Source organism: Barbus barbus (assembly GCF_936440315.1).
Source record: "Barbus barbus genome assembly, chromosome: 32".
NCBI classification, from domain to species: domain Eukaryota; kingdom Metazoa; phylum Chordata; class Actinopteri; order Cypriniformes; family Cyprinidae; genus Barbus; species Barbus barbus.
Window position 1 is genome coordinate 21,764,760 of NC_136760.1, and position 19,340 is coordinate 21,784,099.

The 19,340-nt window shown below is 38.7% G+C and overlaps 2 protein-coding genes across 5 annotated transcripts; both read right to left on the reverse strand.

Moving 5' to 3' along the window:
- Positions 1–481: 481 nt before the first annotated feature.
- LOC306852188 (baculoviral IAP repeat-containing protein 5-like) lies at positions 482–6,289 on the reverse strand. 2 transcript variants are annotated; one of them, XM_079388866.1, is made up of 5 exons: positions 5,554–6,289; positions 4,532–4,642; positions 4,323–4,432; positions 4,038–4,155; positions 482–869 (listed from the first exon to the last, which is right to left on the reverse strand). In XM_079388866.1, the coding sequence occupies exons 2-5, from the start codon at positions 4,637–4,639 to the stop codon at positions 777–779; spliced, it is 429 nt and encodes a 142-aa protein (XP_079244992.1). In that variant the 5' UTR covers positions 4,640–4,642; positions 5,554–6,289; the 3' UTR covers positions 482–776. The 2 variants fall into 2 exon arrangements, with proteins under 2 accessions (XP_079244992.1, XP_079244991.1); XM_079388865.1 differs by lacking the exon at positions 5,554–6,289 and having other exon boundaries at positions 4,532–4,724.
- LOC306852186 (fascin-2-like) lies at positions 5,215–16,957 on the reverse strand. Of its 3 annotated transcripts, none has more exons than XM_079388863.1 (5): positions 15,158–16,957; positions 8,024–8,180; positions 7,690–7,808; positions 7,411–7,578; positions 5,215–6,435 (listed from the first exon to the last, which is right to left on the reverse strand). In XM_079388863.1, the coding sequence occupies exons 1-5, from the start codon at positions 15,975–15,977 to the stop codon at positions 6,230–6,232; spliced, it is 1,470 nt and encodes a 489-aa protein (XP_079244989.1). In that variant the 5' UTR covers positions 15,978–16,957; the 3' UTR covers positions 5,215–6,229. The 3 variants fall into 3 exon arrangements, with proteins under 3 accessions (XP_079244989.1, XP_079244988.1, XP_079244987.1); XM_079388862.1 differs by having other exon boundaries at positions 5,230–6,435; positions 7,690–7,811; XM_079388861.1 differs by having other exon boundaries at positions 5,231–6,435; positions 7,411–7,811; positions 15,158–16,266.
- Between the last annotated feature and the right edge of the window lie 2,383 nt (positions 16,958–19,340).

A 19,340-nucleotide genomic window follows, 5' to 3' on the forward strand; every position in this document is an offset into this window, starting at 1 on the left:
CATCCAAGATGCGGACAACGCAAGATGACATGAAAGATGTAATAACTAGAAAAGTTTGTGGTGTTAAGAAAAAAGGTGGGTTGCTTGGACATTTATCTCTCACCGGTGTGCGCAGTCCGTGTCCAACCAACACTGAGCGCAAGATTACGCATGACTGGTACAGACTCAGAGGACACATGACGCACAGTGCATAACCAACACCCTTCATGACATTATTCAACCATCCATCCTTTCTGTAATCATAAAACAAAAATACACGAAATGCAAATGCAACAAAATATATATCAGATGCATACAAGTATGCATCTATTTGTAAATCCAATCTTTTCACTGATTTCCCAAGATTTTTTAGTCTCACTATAAGAGTAATTTAGACAATATACGATTTCAGAGTAATATTGTCAGAGCTGCCATTATCTTAATAACTAGTATTGCCTTCTCCTGACCTGAAAATTCTGACATGTCCAAGAAAACTCTCGTTACAGGTAGAAGATTGCTTTATTTCAGTTTTTAACAGACAAACAAACAAAAAGCCGTAAAGAACAAGAGATAAGACTGGAAAATGTCCCTTAAACATTTTACAGGGGCCATGGGAGTCTTTTTAATATGATCATTTTAAAATAAATACTATAAGAGGAAGAATGTGTAAATGGTCAATTTCAACAGGTGACATGACATACAAATGTCATCTCAAGGTAACATTTATAAAAACATACAGCGTTCCATGACGTACAAAAGAAAGAGAAGTAGAAAGTGAGGTCCACAAATGAAACTCTTTATTCCTCCCCCATCGCAGTCTGGATGATCTGAGCCCTCTTGATCTTCACCACCTCTTCAAATTTATCAATCGCCTGTTTACAGGATTTTTTCTGAAAGATTACAAAACATGTTACTTCATTCATACTCTTAGCATGTAAATGACAAAATCAAGCAAAATATACTAATATATTTAAAATATACTTTAAGTATTAATAACTACTATATAATTTTATAATATAAATATAAAATATACTAATAAAAATAAACCTGAAACAACACTATCATACTTTATTTTAACACACATACTTACTACATTTCAAATTTGCACCTAGCATACCTGTACATACTAAATTGTCTATTTTATATATTGTGTTTGTGCCATTTTTCACATTGTCCATTTTGTATATTTGTACATAATTTTTTTATTATCTGTGTCCTGTCCTGTTGCTGTCCTTCTGTCGCACTGTGGAGCTTCTGTCAGCAATACAAATTCCTCGTATGTGTAAACATACCTGGCAATAAAGCTAATTCTGATATTTAGCTAAAAAAATAAGCTTTGCAAAAAATAAAAAAATAATAGACTTGAGACTCCAAATAAGATGCATTTGATCAACAAAGAAAATAAGTCAAATACAACTATCTCGGTTACTCATTCATTTACTATAGGGGAAAATTAGAAATGTTGAGTGGCATTTAAAACAATGTCTAAAAGTTGTTTACATAATCAAGGAAGTCCTAGAAATAAAACATTTTAAATTATAATAAATTAAATGTCCCATAAGAGGGGTAAGTTTATAAAATTAAAGCATAGAAAAAAAAAAAAAATAAATAAAAAAATAAATAAAATATATATATATATATATACACACTCACCTAAAGTATTAGGAACACCTGTTCAATTTCTCATTAATGCAATTATCTAATCAACCAATCACATGGCAGTTGCTTCAATGCATTTAGGGGTGTGGTCCTGGTCAAGACAATCTCCTGAACTCCAAACTGAATGTCAGAATGGGAAAGAAAGGTGATTTAAGCAATTTTGAGCGTGGCATGGTTGTTGGTGCCAGACGGGCCGGTCTGAGTATTTCACAATCTGCTCAGTTACTGGGATTTTCACGCACAACCATTTCTAGGGTTTACAAAGAATGGTGTGAAAAGGGAAAAACATCCAGTATGCGGCAGTCCTGTGGGCGAAAATGCCTTGTTGATGCTAGAGGTCAGAGGAGAATGGGCCGACTGATTCAAGCTGATAGAAGAGCAACTTTGACTGAAATAACCATTCGTTACAACCGAGGTATGCAGCAAAGCATTTGTGAAGCCACAACACGCACAACCTTGAGGCGGATGGGCTACAACAGCAGAAGACCCCACCGGGTACCACTCATCTCCACTACAAATAGGAAAAAGAGGCTACAATTTGCACAAGCTCACCAAAATTGGACGGTTGAAGACTGGAAAAATGTTGCCTGGTCTGATGAGTCTCGATTTCTGTTGAGACATTCAGATCGTAGAGTCAGAATTTGGCGTAAACAGAATGAGAACATGGATCCATCATGCCTTGTTACCACTGTGCAGTCTGGTGGTGGTGGTGTAATGGTGTGGGGGATGTTTTCTTGGCACACTTTAGGCCCCTTAGTGCCAATTGGGCATTGTTTAAATGCCACGGCCTACCTGAGCATTGTTTCTGACCATGTCCATCCCTTTATGACCACCATGTACCCATCCTCTGATGGCTACTTCCAGCAGGATAATGCACCATGTCACAAAGCTCGAATCATTTCAAATTGGTTTCTTGAACATGACAATGAGTTCACTGTACTAAAATGGCCCCCACAGTCACCAGATCTCAACCCAATAGAGCATCTTTGGGATGTGGTGGAACGGGAGCTTCGTGCCCTGGATGTGCATCCCACAAATCTCCATCAACTGCAAGATGCTATCCTATCAATATGGGCCAACATTTCTAAAGAATGCTTTCAGCACCTTGTTGAATCAATGCCACGTAGGTCAAACACAGTATTAGTATGGTGTTCCTAATAATCCTTTAGGTGAGTGTATATATATATATATATATAAAAAAAATAAAATAAAAACTTGTCCAATACTGTCACCTTATAGACTTTATTCCTTGCCCATGTCACTTGTGGCTTGCTGAGTTGTGGTTTTAAAGGAACACTACAATATTTTTTGGAAATAGGCTCATTTTACAACTCCCCTAGAGTTAAACAGTTTTACCGTTTTTGGGTCCATTCAGCCGATCTCCGGGTCTGGCTGTAGCACTTTTAGCTTAGCATAGATCATTGAATTGGATTAGACCATTAGCATTTGGTCATCAAAAATGACCAAAGAGTTTCGATAATTTTCCTATTTAAAGCTTGACTCTCCTGTAGTTACATCGTGTACTAAGACCGACGGAAAATGAAAAGTTGCGAGTGGCTAGGAACTATACTCTCATTCCGGCGTAATAATCAAGGAAATTTGTTGCCATGGTACATGAGTGCAGCAGGCGCAGTGATAAGACGCAGCACCTGAAAGTAGTCCCCAGCTAGATAGCACAAGTAGGGCTCGCCAGGGCTTTAGTACATCAAGATAAACTAAATGAAAATGAGAAATAAACTTTTATTTCAGTTAAAATTAATCAAGTAACAAATGGTTTTATGGTTATAGTTTTCTATAAAACACTACACTGACACATATCGAACTGAAACAATAAACTAATTTGAGATCAATAATGACAATTTTTTTTTGTAGAGCTGCTTTGCAGCTAAAAACTGAATTTGTTTCATAATTGGTGAATTTCAGAAGATGAACTTTTATGTTCCTGCTTACTAATAGGAAGTTGCTTTGAAACTGAACGTGAAGTGAAGTGACATATGGCCAAGTATGGTGACCCATACTCGGAATTCGTGCTCTGCATTTAACCCATCCAACGTGCACACACACAGCAGTGAACACACACACACACCGTGAACATACACCCGGAGCAGTGGGCAGCCATTTATGCTGCGGTGCCCGGGGAGCAGTTGGGGGTTCGGTGCCTTGCTCAAGGGCACCTCAGTCGTGGTATTGAGGGTGGAGAGAGCGCTGGACATTCACTCCCCCCACCTACAATCCCTGCCGGCCCGAGACTCAAACCCGCAACCTTTGGATTACGAGTCCGACTCTCTAGCCATTAGGCCACGACTTCCCGAAAGTATTGTGTATATTGTATAATGTATTGGGTAAAGCTCTATATATATTAAAGCGAGTACATTATTTGTCAGTGAGCTCATACTTACGACGATAAACTTCTGTTTCTCTTTGTGAAGTTTCAGAAACTCCTCCACTGTCAGACTATCCACAGTCTTCTTCAGCAAGATAAAATCACAGGCAGGAGAATGTGTCTTATGCTCTTTCCTGATAATGCAAGAAAACCACAGTGTATCAGGAACAACATCATAACAAGAGAACTGATGACATTTAATAAATAAAATAACCCTGACTTTAATTCCATTAAGCTACATAGACAAAGCCTCTCTCAGCTCTCTAATAGTGTAAAGTTTAACAGTCAGACACAGACTCACTCAGGGTCATCCTCAGGTTCCCATCCCTCCAGCTCTTTCAGACAGAAGAAACATTGCGCTGTATCTGGACTATTCTCCCACGGGGTGTGAATAAATCCAGCTTTGGCCATCTATAGAACAAAAAAGCAGCATAAAGGATGAAAAAAATGCATTTCAGCAACTACAAAACCATTTTTTCCCATCTTGACGGATAAAAAGGGTTTACTCACGTTTGCTGGAGTGCAAACGCAGCCCTCTTCAAACGGCCAACCAACGAATGTTTGAAGTCTGTTCTCATAAAAGTACATTTTAGTCTGGTCGTCACTACTACGATCCATTTTCTGGAATATAGAGAGTAAAATATTAAGATAAAGGACCCAGGCACACGCTCGGCTTGCTTCTTGTTGTCTGTTCTTCCGGTTAAAGTTTAAAATTTTGAGCGCGAGTTTTGATTGGCTACAGATTCCACGCATGCGCAGATCGAGAATATCCTATAAAACTGCATATGAATTATTATATGTAACATTATATATAATGTTATTAATAATATAATAATATTCACAATAAAGTATGTAAAGTTTAATTTTATGAAACTCGTAATTTACTCTTTTTTTTGCACAGAGATTGTACTGTGGTTTATTAGAGCTCTTTGGTGAATTGGCCAATATGTTTTTGTGTCTTGCTCATAAGTGTTAAACGTTTATAAGGCACATGAGACCTTTTCATGTTTTTCAGCAACTGTTCACAGTACTGAATGGTAGGATTAGGTTGTATCTTTACCAAAAGCGTTGTATACAGGCTAGTCACTTAGAGAACAGTGCACTGTTGCAACATTATTTCAGTGGAAACTGGTTACCATATTCTCTAAGGCTGCTGTTCTGAAACTGGTTAACAATAGCATTCAAGAATGATTGGGTTTCAAATAGTTATCTTATTGACTGTAGCTAGCAGCAGTTTATTTCTATAGCAAGACATGCAAGTCTTTACAAACAATGTGAAATGTGTAAAGCACACAGCAACAGCAAATACTGCTTGCCTAGGACTCAGTTCTGATGCCTCGGCAGCCAATTAAATTCAGAACAGAACCAATCCATTTGTTTCACCTAAAACCAGGTTACAGTAAATGAGATTCATTCCTCCAGAATTAAGAGACAGGATTTTATTATAATAATTGTAAAACCTTTCCACGAGGTTTAAGAAAGAGAAAGCAAATAAATCACAATAGGGAGTAAAATGAATTTAATCCTGGTACCTTTCATTTTGGTGAGACAGAGTAATTACTGTGTATCCTGTTCTATTATTGGTTGCTTGGATTCCCTGTCAGTTGCTAGTTTGCTTAAAGACACAACAAGAAGAGTTAATTTACCAGGCCTAAATATATTTAAATGTCACGTATGTCCATGTATTACAAACTCAGCAGTCTGTAACCCCAGAGAATAAAACAAGCTTCACTGGAACTGATAAACATTGACATGATAATAAATAATAGCATGAAAGACAAGACAATAATGGGTTATTAAAGTTAAAAAAGAGCAATAAACAAAAACAACAGTAATGAATTATAATGTGTCAATTTGAAAATGAACAGAGATGATAAAAGTGATTTGCCACAGTAATAGCATGCTTTGCGAGTTTTATGTAAGAGCATTGCCTCACACATTTTGCCTAACAGTGTGCAATAGTGAGCTGATACGATAAAGGTTCCTGTCATGTTTGTATATTCTGCTTATACAGTCTCATAGGACTATTAACCAGAAATGGTAAATAATACAAGCGTAATGCTGAATACTGACTCTACATCAAATGCTGACTGATGGGAAAACAGATGTCCAAATATTAAACCTTAATGTACCAATTTATTTTCTCACATCTGTAAATCCAAGAGTTTAACACAGGTGAGTGACAGTTCCTTAAATGTCCACATGGTGTCAGTATTCCCAGAGGGAAGAGCTGTCTGCATTCTCTCCATCGCCTTTCAGATTGCCTCCTTGGTCTCCACGCAGATATTTGCCATTTTTGCCCCTTATAGCTATCCGTCCATGCTCTAAGAACTCAAAGCAGAAATCTTCAGGTGTGTCTCCATCAGTGCACACCAAGCCACTGTTGGACACGTACCAGAATTTTGCACCAGCACCTATAGGAATTCAATACCAGTCAGCTTCATAACATACATGACTTGAACCCTGGTTAATTTCATTAGCACAAGAAAAAAATGACAGTGCTAAAAATTATATTTAAATATTTTTTCCATATATAAAATGTTGTATGTTGAAATTCACTATTTTTGGACACCTAACATTTAGTATATTTCATAATATTGTATCATCTTTTTATGGTTATAAGAAAATACTGTATGTAGATAAATCAGTTACCATGAAAACCATTTCCACCTGGTAAATTAATTAAATACATTTGGGCATTTCTGACACAGAATACGTTTAATAATATGATTTTATCTCAAATGCTCACAACACAACCAAACAAAGAAACGCGCTGCAAATAAAATGTATTTGTTTGTGTTGTGAGCATTTGCAGCACATGCTGTCAAACTGATGAAGATGTTTTCTTGATTTGCTGGTGCTTTTTCTATTTGCATGTGTTTTCTGAAGTTGCAGCGCGTTGAGCTCTCTCGGCCACCGTAATATACCTATTTTTCCATTATCTAACATTTGGTGTATATCATAATATATTCTTGTTTACTGTCATAAAATTACATTTAATAATGACTTAATCGAGACAGATTCTAGAAGTTCATAAAGGGTGTAAAACTGTAACAGTACCTAAAAAAAGTTCTATATTTCTCTTTATTATCTATTTCTTTTTATTATCTAACATTTGGTATGCATCACAATGTTCATAATGTATCATTATTTATTCTATTTTTATGGTTAAAAAAAAATACTGTATGCCCTCTTACAGGTAACTAGTTCCCTTGAAAATCAATTTCAGCAGATTAATTTTTTGACACTTCTGACAACCAATTACAACGTAAATCAATTCCAGGAAATAAAAGCTGTTATTTGCTTTCCAGAAACCTGCTTTAGGATTTATTACAGGACATAGCCTACAGAATAAAAATGATTGACAATGTGGTCGGATTAAAACTCACCTTTAATGTGGTATGTGCCGTCATTGAACTGCAGTGTAAATATGTCATAGACTGAACGATTGGCATCCAGTGTATTAGAGTTCTTGTGGTGGCAAACATAACCATTCTCTCCCCTCAGGATCAGAATGGGCCTATTGATCAGCTTCAGAATCAACTGTTCGTCCTCACCTGGAGGAAAAAACAGGGTGACATATTGTATTCTTGTAAATTTCTCATATAACATTAGATTTGATTTAGATGTTTTGATTTTGTTTGTGGGTAGTATCAGTATGAACTCACCCACAGAGTCACTGACTGCAGCAAGCTGGCCATTTTTCTTGGTGCATACATATTTTCCATTGCTGGCTCGCAATGCCACCCGTCGACCGAGCCACACTATGTCAAACATGGTGTTGGCACTGCTGCACGCAGTGGGAGATTGTATATATAAGTGTTAACAAAACATGTACACCCATAGAGAACAGGAGTAAATGAAATGGCTTTACAATTTCTGTTATATTACTGCTGTGTTACAGATGTTGTGGGACCATAATAGTAATGTTGCTTGCCCTCATGTCATATCTCATATAAGTGGAAAAGAATTATTTATTTTGAAAGTAAAGCTAAATCTTACACTTCTGTGGCTGTTGACTGGATGCCTCCATGAGTGACAAGCGTCCAGTAATTCCCTTCGTTAGTTCTGAATTTGCACTTTCTTGTGTCTTTGTCAATTTCCATTTGAAATGTCTCCATGTCTGTCTCATCATCCTGATTGGCAGAGACACTCACTCCTGTTGAAACACAGAGAAACAGAACATAAGACAGAAATGTTATTCATTTAAAACAGGCATATATGGGAGAGCAGGGCATTTTTGCTTATTTATTTAATTCATGTTCAGAATAAAGCTTTGGAATTGTACCTCAAACATATTATTAACAGTCTTATTTGATATTTTCTAAGTTAAAACAATTCTCAATTAATTATAAAAATAACGTAAGTCAGATTCAATTTAACTATAAGTTCATAAAGGCTGTATAACTATAATAAACACCTGAAAAAGACCTTCAGTTTATATATTTTATGTGAACATACACTACAGTTCAGAAGTTTAGTGTCAGTAAGAATTTTTAATGATTTTTAATGATTTGAAAGAAGTTATGCTAAATGATGCTACATTTATAGTAAAAACAGTAATATTATGAAACATCACAATTAAAAAGAAAAAAAAACTGTTTCCTATTTGAATATATTTTAAAATGTACTTTATTCCTGTGATGGAAAAGCTGAATTTTCATCAATCATCACTCCAGTCTTCAGTGTCACATTCAAAGACCATGCTGGAAAATAACATATATATAATGATCTCAATGGTGAAAACCATTTTTAAGACTTTTTGATGAATCGAACGTTCAAAACAACAGCATATGATTATGAAACTAAGCCTTAACAGTGACATTATGCGAACACACAGCAAATTCGAAATAATAAAGTTTAAACCCACCTAAAATTGCTGAATCTTTCTTAAATAAAATATTCAAACACACAAAAGTCACTCTTATTACTATGCGCCCAATACAATCACACAGATTGACACTGACTGTTAACAATATGTAAGATGCTTTTCCGAGGACGTTTCAAATACATCTGCTTAAACAAGATAGCGTGTGTTTGTCCTGAACTTTCCCCTAGTTTGGAATCCTGAAGGGAGACAAAGCACCAGCATGATTAACTTCACTGCCACGCACAACAGGCATCAACCTGACTCTGAGCCCTATTCTGGTGCAACGTCTACAGCAGACCATGTTTATTTAACACTCACATCTATAGTTAATGGAGCCCAAACATGTCACTGCTGTCTATATACATCCTTTATTTCAATGCAAGATCACTGATGTTTTGAAATGAGAGGTTTACTCATTCAGTCACGATGACAGATTCATTCCGAGTCACTGTATTATTTGTAACATTAACATTTACACAACAAGACCACTGGCTGTGGTCTGAAACATTATTTATATCCAAGCCATTCATCTTGATTTGGTTGTTTAACAGATGTAGACTTTGTGTGTTTCTATAAAAAACTTGCGTATTTTTGTCTATGTATCTACAGTACATTCATGCATTCTTATTGCCAAACAACATTTCTGTATGCATCTACATTACCAGTGCAGTAGGGCAAAACCACTTGTGATTGTGTCTTTCCCATTGCACCGATAAAACCTTGGCATAGAAACCGCGACCTTGGCAGGGTCAGAGGCCTCGCTGCACCCCGCTGGGTTTCTATGCCAATTAGTTCTGGGACTTTGTCATGGCATTCATTAGTCCAGAATTTAAGACGTAGCTGCGTTCAAGAAACATCTTAAAAACAGGACACAAACGAACCAAGAGAGTGCTTTACTTGCAAGTGGCAAAAGTACGATCAATCAATTCACAATTTTGTTTAGGTTAAGAGACTGTTTAATAGTTTTAAGGTCGAGTTTTCAAATGTTATTTGCTATTTATTAAAAGCATTATTTAAAAAACATGTAAACATGTATGTACACTACTATTCAAATAATTAAGAATAATTAAGATTTTATAATGTTTTTGAAAGAAGTCTCCTAAAAAAACGTAAAAACAGTACTATTCTCAAATATTATTACTTTTTTCTATTTGAATATACTTTAAAATTAAATTTATTCCTGCGATGTAAAGTTTAATTTTCAGCATCATTACTCCAGTCTTCAGTGTCACATGATCCTTCAGAAATCATTCTAATATGCTGATTCGGTGCTCAAGAAACATCTTATACTTATTATTACCAATGTTTAAACAACTTTTGCTCGATATTTGTTTTGATACACTATCATTCATAAGTTTGAGGCAAGTAAGAGTTTTAAAAAAACAAGAAAATCTTACTTTTGTTCACCAAGGACACATTAAATTGATCAAAAATGTCAGTAAAACATTTATAATGTTACAAAAGATATTGTTATTTTGAACTTTCTGTTTATCAACTTTCCGTTTTGATCAAATAAATGTTGGCTTGGTGAGCATAAAAGAATTCTTTCAAAAACATTTAAAAAACGTATTTAAAACTTTTGGTAGAGCAAGTACTTTAAAATCATAAGGCATATTTAAACACATCTAAATTAATTATCATAAAATTGGTAATGAAATCAATAAAACTATTGTATATTATTTGAGCTTCTTCAAACATGGCATGGGGTGGTGATGGCGCAGTTGATAAGACACATGTCGTTGGTGTGAGAGACCCGGGTTCGAATCCACTGTGAGACACCAATGTGTCCCTGAGCAAGACACTTAACCCCCTAGTTGCTCCAGAGGCGTGCGACCTCTGACATATATAGCAATTGTAAGTCGCTTTGGATAAAAGCGTCAGCTAAATGAATAAATGTAAATGGCAGCCAACAGTCTTCAAATGCTTTTGAAGATAAGAACATTTGTCTGGTAGGGCAAACAAATGATTGAACTGCATAATCAAACAAAACTGACAGCATTGTGCAAGATTGCCAAACAGATTGTCGTGGCTAAGGCTCAAAGTGGATGTATCCGGAAATATCCCTTGATCATTTTCTTAAGCCTTTAACAGGCCAGATCCTCCACCTTACCCCTTCTCCCTCCACCCTGTCATCCTTCCTGCCCCTCCCCTTCTAATGCTGTAACCTCTCCTAATTCTCAGCCTGCAAAGAGACACAAAGCTGCACCGTAGGGCCCAGCAAGCAGCTTTTTGGAGTAGCGTATATACAATCCTCCAGCTCTGAGGAAAACCAGTCGGGAGGCTGAAGTAATACTATTGTTTCAACGGGACTCTGCAGGGTGCCTGAGACATGCTGGGAAAGAAACCAGGCCTATCAGCAGAATCTGCTGCCATCGATCACGCCACCGTGGAATGTTTTTTTTTTTTTTGCTATGATTTAGGTTATCTGTGAGCTTGTGTTTCTCATCATTTTCTCTCACACTGCATGGACAATTTTTACAAATCATCTTGGCCCATCAATAGACACTACCTGGTCTTACTTTGGAATTGGGCTCTATAATCCGATTCCTAATGGCTTTAAGTGATAGAAACATGTGGTTTGCATGATTAAGACAACACACTGTTAGTGCATTGTTTTTGTTGAAACCAGAACAATACAGTACAACTACCAGCCAAAGTCGCCAAAAACAAAGTCTCGTTTCTAATCAAGACAAAATCAGGGATAACGAAAAAGAAACAGCTTCAGATGTTTCTCTTTCTCAGATCAGACATCACTCTGCTGCAGCGGTTTTCATTTCTGTGGCCCGTTACACTTTATTTTCCAATTTCACGTCTGACTCTGCTTTAGTTTTGCACCAAAGATAGAAGAAGAGAGGCCAGCTGGGGCAGGACACTCTATCTCCTCTGTTGATCATTCCTCATCTACGGCATTGTGATTACTGAGCTCAATCCTGAACTCCTGCGAATGACCTCACTCCCATCACAGAATGCTCCCTCTCAATTTACCAACCCATTTCTGTGGTATGGTAACAGTACCCAGAGACAGAGACAGTGAGAGGGCCTTCTCAAAATTGGGGCAAGTACATTGCTGCATGCGTACCAGGTCAAATACCTATTGGAGAACACAAGGTGACTACAGTATGCATAGGTTTTGGTTTAACATGCAAGTAAACAATGGGGTTCAAAAGTCTGTGGCTACATTGGGAATCTGGAAAAATAAATACAATAAACACATCTGGAGTGCATGCTGCTTGAGTGCTGCAGTCACCAAAGCAGAAAGGGGACAAACTAAAGACATTCTGAAACTCATGTTCAATTTTCAATTCAACTTTCACTCATGTTGATAATACAATTTGTCATAAAAAAAAAAAAAAAAATTATAAAAATGCAAATTATAAGCATTTCCACTAGTGGTCCCAGACATTTGGATCCCATTCTATGTGAAGGTGCTTACTTATTTGGCCCAAAACTAAAGCTGTGATCTCCAAATGTGCCAAGACAGTCTGAGATTAGTTTTTAATGGTAAAGTGATGCCACAATCCACTGTCTCACATTTTGTTAGCTTCTTTTCTTTTCTTTTCTTTTCTTTTCTTTTCTTTTCTTTTCTTTTCTTTTCTTTTCTTTTCTTTTCTTTTCTTTTCTTTTCTCTATCTCTTTCTTTGTGCTCATCTCTTTTTCACCTTCCGGGCCGGATTAGAATGCTCCAGGGAACACTGTGGAGGTGATGAAGAACATGGTAACAGATCCACCCGTCTGAGTGCATGCCATCTTTCCGACTCAAGTATGTGTGCCACACAACATGTGCCACAGCTGCTGCAAAAAAAGTACATCACAACAAAAGCAAGCGAATATACGTCACATCTCAGCCAATAATAGCGATATTTCTGAAAAATGACCATGCAATGTCACTACTCATTATTGATTAAAAGATCATCTGTGAGTTTGTGTTGCATCCCAGGGCGAGAGGCCTGGGGCTTAATGAACGTCAGACCTGCAGAGCTGATTGGCAGTCCTGTCTGAAGGCATCTCTGGTTCCCTTCATCATGTAGAGACTCTCTAAAAGAAATGAACTGCTTCATCCATTAGCAAAATTACGTTACCTAATTGCTTTTTGCACAGAATGAATGTGCAATAGATGGGGAGAGATGCTTCTCGTTCATTAAGAACAAATGTTCCATCTGGTCTGTGTCATTTTCCCTGTCTTTTTTCACCCATAATGAAATGCCAAGATTTTTTTTTTTTTTGGTAATATGCTGATACTTGATATTTCCTAATGTTGAATTGACACTGAACCATTTGAAGCAAGAGAAACACACCATGTAGGAGACATAATGTGTGACTCAAACATCTCACATCTTAATTTTGATTACAATCCAGAGCTTTTGACTATATGGCTTCAGTTGCTAACATTAAAGGCCTCACAATTTATTGGAGGATTTTATATAATACCTGCCCTGCAACCTACTTAGCTGGTAAAATTCATTCAAATTCTTTGTGCTGTGCACATGCTTTTCTACCACAAACAAACTTTTTGAATGGCATTTAATGACTATCCCATGAGTAAACTAAACTGACAATACAACATCATGCCCTCATCGGGGGAACTGCTGCTAAAGTCTTTGATTTATGATCTTTTAACAGTGACAATGACAAAAAAAAGCCACACCGTCCACCTGTCCACACCCATAATGCATTATGTCTCTATTCATTGTGATTTTGTGCCTGATCTTTCTTATTCCTCCTGCCTGTCTTGTTCTCTTTTCTGCTGTATACTTTCACACTTTCCATTGTCTCTTTTCCCCCTATTGGGTTTTTATGCCTATCGGGCCAAAACCCAACTGCTCCCGAAGGACTCTCTGATTTGCGTCCCCATTGTAGCGCATTGCCAGCGCATTGCATGGTACCCAGATAAAGAAATGCGGTGGAAGGCTTGTGTTTCTGAAAGCAGACTCCACCATCATTGAAATGCCCCTGTCCACTCAATTATTTATCACACCTTGCCACTAGTGTGTGCATGCATGTGGACATGTGCATGTGAGTACATCAGAGCTATCCTTCCTATTTTGTTATATAAAAATAATAACTAAAAGTGTATCACTCTTTGAAAAATTCTGCACAAATACGTGCACATCTGTGAGAATGAAAACGAGCGTAAGACTGAGAGAGAGAGAGAGATCGATGAGTGTACTGGAGAGGACAGGATCTGTTACTGACCCAGCTTCCTATGGTGGATATTCAAAGCCATTCAGTTTCTCCAGTAATTTATCTATTGCAGGTGGCTCAAAATGCTTACCAAGAGCTCTGCACTGGAGATAATGGATAATGTTACAGCATGCAAGATTTACATTATAGAACTTAGTAGCTCAGTCAAGACAGGAAGCTACAATTATGCAGCGTGTTTGTTAGCAGAGCACATGGCGAATAAAAATCGGCCATGTCTGGCAGATTAATATTGGCCTACTCAGCTGAAAAGACAGCTGCTGTATATTATTTCTGTGAGGTCACGCTCATGGGCGTGACTCAGTGTTCACCTGCTCTCCAGGCTAGTTTTCATAGATTTGACTTTGTATGCATAGTTTGCAATGCAGCTGCAATTTTGCATGAAGGTTATTTTCATGCACTGGTGTGCTTGCGTACAAAAACTCTAATGAGGACCGAAACGCACAGCACAACAGTGCAAATTATTCTCAGACTACTAAAATCATATTTTTTACCATATTATTCAGTCTGAAATCTAAATTTTTCACAAAAATTTTCCATTACAATCAGCATTTACATGCTTTAACTCCATACTCTAGATTTCTATATCTGTTTACCCAACAGGTATTAGAGGTACTTAATAGATGTAATGAGGACTTACATCTGTTACACAAGACTCCACAGGAGTGCTAAGGGACAGGGACAAACCTTATTTTGAGAGTTCCCTTGAATCTTCTTTGAAGGGATAGTTCAGTCAAAAAATGAAAATTCTGCCATCATTTACTCACTCTCATGAACCTGTATGACTTGCGTAAAAGACAATATTTTGAAAAAACATTTCAACTGTTTTTGTCCATAAAGTAAAACTCAATATTGTCCAAAACAACATTAGACCCTATCAACTTTCATTGTACAGACAAAAAAGTCTTAACCACACAGGTTTGGAAACGACAGGTGAGTAAATAGAGACAGAAGTTAATTTTAAAAATTGTGTTCACTCAATTCTACAGCAAAAATGAAGCTATTCGCTGAAGCATGTGGACCTCCTGAAGGGGAACGTCAAAAGAAATTCAAGTAGCACCACTTACCTTGTCGGATGGAAACAAATCTGTTGTTGGCGGCCTGAAACACCACTTGCGGATGGCTTTCCTCAAGATCAAACAGCTCGTCTTTGCCAGGTTTGGAGCAGCGTCCAGAGCGCAGAGTTCCAGTGGGCCCCATGGGGGTCAAGTACTTCCCCTCACAGTCCTTGAAGGCCAACTTGCCTGATTTCAGTTCCAAAGTGTAGCCTGTCCCACGGCCATATTCAGAGGATAATTTCCCATCATTGCTCAGAAAGCGGCTGTCACTGGTCTTAAGACAATATTTGCCATCCATGTACACAAGAGTTAGAAGAGCATCCACACCCCAAGGGATGTTACTGTCCACAGCAATCTCTCCCTCTGGAGATGCTAGATGGGCATAGCGTTTGCGGGCCACGCTTAGCAGATTGGCCTGTGGGTGCAGGGCCAGGTGCATGGCCCATAGTTCTGCCTCGCCAATGGTCTGAGCAAAGCAGGACAAGTAGTCCTTTGAACCTCCGAAGAAGCGCAGATATGGCTCGGACTGCAGAGCCCAGCGCCCATCTGACTGTGCCACAATCAGAAAGCGGCAGTCGTTCTCTTTGGTTTCAGCTTCACAGCTTACCTTGCCATCTTTGTCGGAAGCCAGGTAGCGCCCCAGGTGACTGCGCAGGCAAACCACCTGACCATCCTGCTCATCCTGCTCCAGAGTCCAGATCTGCTTCTTCTTTAGACTTGGAGCTGAAGCGTTCACCTTGAAGCCAAAGGCCTCCGCTGTTAGATAGCGATTCTCATAATTAATAAGCCCGAACTGTAGCTTGAGGGCTTTACTGCCATTGGAGGGCATCCTGGCTTATAACCCAGATGGAAGCCAGAGAGTATTGAAAGTCCAGAGAAGAAGCTGAAGAGCCTGCAGACGTACAATGTTAGCTCCCCTACTTGTCCTGATTAATTTGCTTCCTATTGGAGAAGAGTAAAGTGAAGTCCACTTAGTCTAGCAGACTCTTTTCAGATTCAGGCCTTAACTTTCTTTAGAAGACTGCTCCTAAGTTCCTCTTTTGGTTTTGTTCTTGGTCCTTGGCCTCTCCGCTCAGTAAAAATGGCGTCTTGCTCCCCGGAGAGCTTGCAGAGGCTCTGGAGATTTTTTTCCCTGTGTTTCCTAATCAGATCAGATTATAATCAGGAGGACTCAACACCTCAATCCAGAGAGCCGCTGACGTCACCCTGATCCCAACGGTTCCTTTTCCTCTGTGCCTCTTTCACTCGCTTCCCCTGTCTCATTCCCTTTCCTTCTCAATTTACCTGCGTTTTTCTGTCCTCTCCAGTGGCTGCCTTTGGGACTTCTGAACTCTTAAAGAGATGCTCAAGACTGAGTCGCACTGTTTTACTTCTTCTTCTCGATGCTTTACTCGTCTCAATCCATCAGGTTTATAATTCATTAGTTTGTCACCTCCTTGTCCTCTTCTAAGTCACTTTACTTGAGTCACATCCTCAGTACTTTTGCGTCCCTTAAACAGACAAATCGTTATCCTCCGAGACCTCGAGAAATTGCAGCATTTCACTGTGCAAGGTGCCCACTATTTGCCAGGGCCAGCTTGTGCCATGTCAACAAACACCACCTGAAGTACAGTGCAGCTTTTCAGGTATACCTCAACACCTTTTCTACCTCCCTTTCACCTGTTGTCCTATCCTCTTATCTTCCTTTTTCTACGTCCTTTCTACTGTCTCGCTATATTGGACGTATTCTTACACTAGAGACCCTTTATGGAGGCCCAGTAATCCACCCGTTCTATAGTGCTCCTGCTTTTGTCCTCCTCCCCAGTCTCTAACTCTTTGCTGATGGCACTTTGACACAAAGCTGGGTAACCAGAGCCCTCCCCCAGCACCCGTGGTAGTGGCCTGAGAGGGGGATCGGCTTTCCAGTGTACACTCAGGATACAGTTACACGACTTCTCTGATTCCGAGCTTGGTGGGTCATCTTTATTACGGCAATGTGTGCATGGGTGTGAGAGTGTACTTGGAGGTAACAAACAGATGCTTATTCAAAGATGCCTGACATGTAGCCATTGAAGACCAATTTACTGTGACTGAACACATCTCTCTAGCTCATTTCCAGTCACATAAGTTGTTTGCTTAGCATTTCACTGGCCGTGTTGCCTCATGTTTGCATAATGCTACACATATTGTCGATTCATTTCAAATCCCAAGCATGTTTGTTCGAAAAACAGTCTCCTCCACAGGCCCCTAATCTGCCTTTCAATGATCCAACTCTTTTATTAGACCAATCTAATCCACAGCAGCCTTAAACCCCTCCTCCTCTCCTTGGGCGCGTCTTGGACACAGAACCTTCCATCTGTCGGGACTGACCGCGTATGGGACGGGTAAGCCTGAACCGCACATATACATACACACACTCTTCTAAGCACAGGAAAAATAAGACATCCATTAACCATTATTGGCTTTGGCAAATCTATCCTTTGTTTACATTTGTTCGAGAACCTCTAAGCAGAGATGTTAACCTTAGACATGCACTATGACCCTTACATTTAAATGTATACTTTTACATTGTTGTCAGATGCTTTGACATGATAAAACAAAAAGTAGAAGAAATTGCATTCATTATGTTACAGTGAGTAGCCTAGCATTTAACTGCAAAATCCAGTCAAGCAGAACACAGTATCTCATTGCAACTGATGTGCCGTCAATAGAGTACAACAAAGACTGAGTCAAAACTAACGTCCCATTGGGTTCAGAATAAAAGATGAATTATCACACACAAAAACAAGTGTTTATATATTATCAATATTCAGTAATGGGGGGAAGCATCTTTAATCTTGTCACCATAATCAAATCTCTCTTCAATTAGGCTTTCTTCAATGGGCTGAAAGCTAGTCAATAGCAAGCAATCCCCTTAACAGCCTGACTGACATTTGGGAGCTTTGCACTTTCAAAGAGAAAAGCTATCATGACCTGTGAGCCAGGTTAATTCTCCTGACTGCAAATACAGTGACGCAGAATCTCCCATTACATCACTGACCATATCTTTTTCCACATGTCTGAATGAATGTATGAATTATGGCTGAAGTGATACGAGATTTCCAGATATATTAACTTTTCTTCGGTGGAAGAAAAATAAAAATGAATGGTTGACAATAATATGAGAAAGCACGTTTCAGAGTATCTATCCAAAATTTCCTGAATGAAAGGAAAGTACTAGAGTGTGCCACCAGAGGGAGGCAGAGTAGCAGAAATTTACCAGAGACATGAGGAAAGTTCAGCATTATAAAGTTTTGTACAGTAATCAGATTTTTTTTTTTCAACATGGAAATGTATGCTTTTCTTTCCTGCAATGTCCCCGGGGTCAATTAGGAATATTATAATCCTTCAAGCATTGACCACAATATATTCAACAGGGACAAAAAATGCAGTCTAGTTTGCAAGTTGGGAAGTCCTCACTGCAATAGAGAACCATCCAAACAATATGAACAGGAAGTAAATAACATTAAAGATAAATTATACATCACATAAACTGTCTGGTTACTAATCCCCTGAAGTCATTGTTTGGGCCCCTGTCATTTTCACATTTAATTACCACAAGATTTGTCTGACAGTATTATTTCAGCCCCCAGTCGTCATTCAAAACATCTACTCTAAGCACAACAACACTATTACCACCTCTTTTATTTTTGTTGGTATTCAGCTCACAAGTGTTTTCCCGTGGTCCATTAGCTAAATCAGGCATGACTCTATGCAACATAGTATTGTGCGTGTCCACGCATGAGTGTGTGCATGAGTGTGCTTACGTGTGTGTAGGGTGTCTGGTGCGGTGGTACCTCTTGATAGGCAAGCAGATGCTTTTGGGAGGCCAGCGCTGCCAGGTTGAGTCTGAAATGGTTCTTTAGAGACCATTACCCAGCTCCTCTGATGGCAGTCAAATAGCTATCATTACTACGCAGCCTGGGGAGGGAGCATGATTGTCAGGGAAAGAGAGAGAGAAATAGAGAGAAAGGAGGGGAGGGGGTGGAAGGAGAAAAAAGCTTGAGTTTAAAAATTAACATTTCAGAGTTAACAGCCCCCCAGCTTTTTCTACCCTATTAACCGCAATGCTGCTATTCCCCTGCTCTGTCGGGAGCAACCCTGCCATCCCCAATCCCACCAATATACGTAACACCCTTCTTTCTTGCTCTCCTTCTTCTTCTCTCTCACTCTA

Bases quoted from the DNA above. Each gene is read 5' to 3' on its own strand.
- LOC306852188 (XM_079388866.1), bottom strand. From the start codon at position 4,639: ATGGATCGTAGTAGTGACGACCAGACTAAAATGTACTTTTATGAGAAC. The intron at 4,433-4,531 runs GTGAGTAAACCC...TTTGTTCTATAG, and splicing joins GCGTTTGCACTCCAGCAAAC to ATGGCCAAAGCTGGATTTAT. The intron at 4,156-4,322 runs GTGAGTCTGTGT...TTGCATTATCAG, and splicing joins GAACCTGAGGATGACCCTGA to GAAAGAGCATAAGACACATT.
- LOC306852186 (XM_079388861.1), bottom strand. From the start codon at position 15,977: ATGCCCTCCAATGGCAGTAAAGCCCTCAAGCTACAGTTCGGGCTTATT. The intron at 7,812-8,023 runs GTAAGATTTAGC...CACTGCGTGCAG, and splicing joins CAGTCAACAGCCACAGAAGT to CAGTGCCAACACCATGTTTG. The intron at 6,436-7,410 runs GTGAGTTTTAAT...GAATTCCTATAG, and splicing joins CGGCACATACCACATTAAAG to GTGCTGGTGCAAAATTCTGG.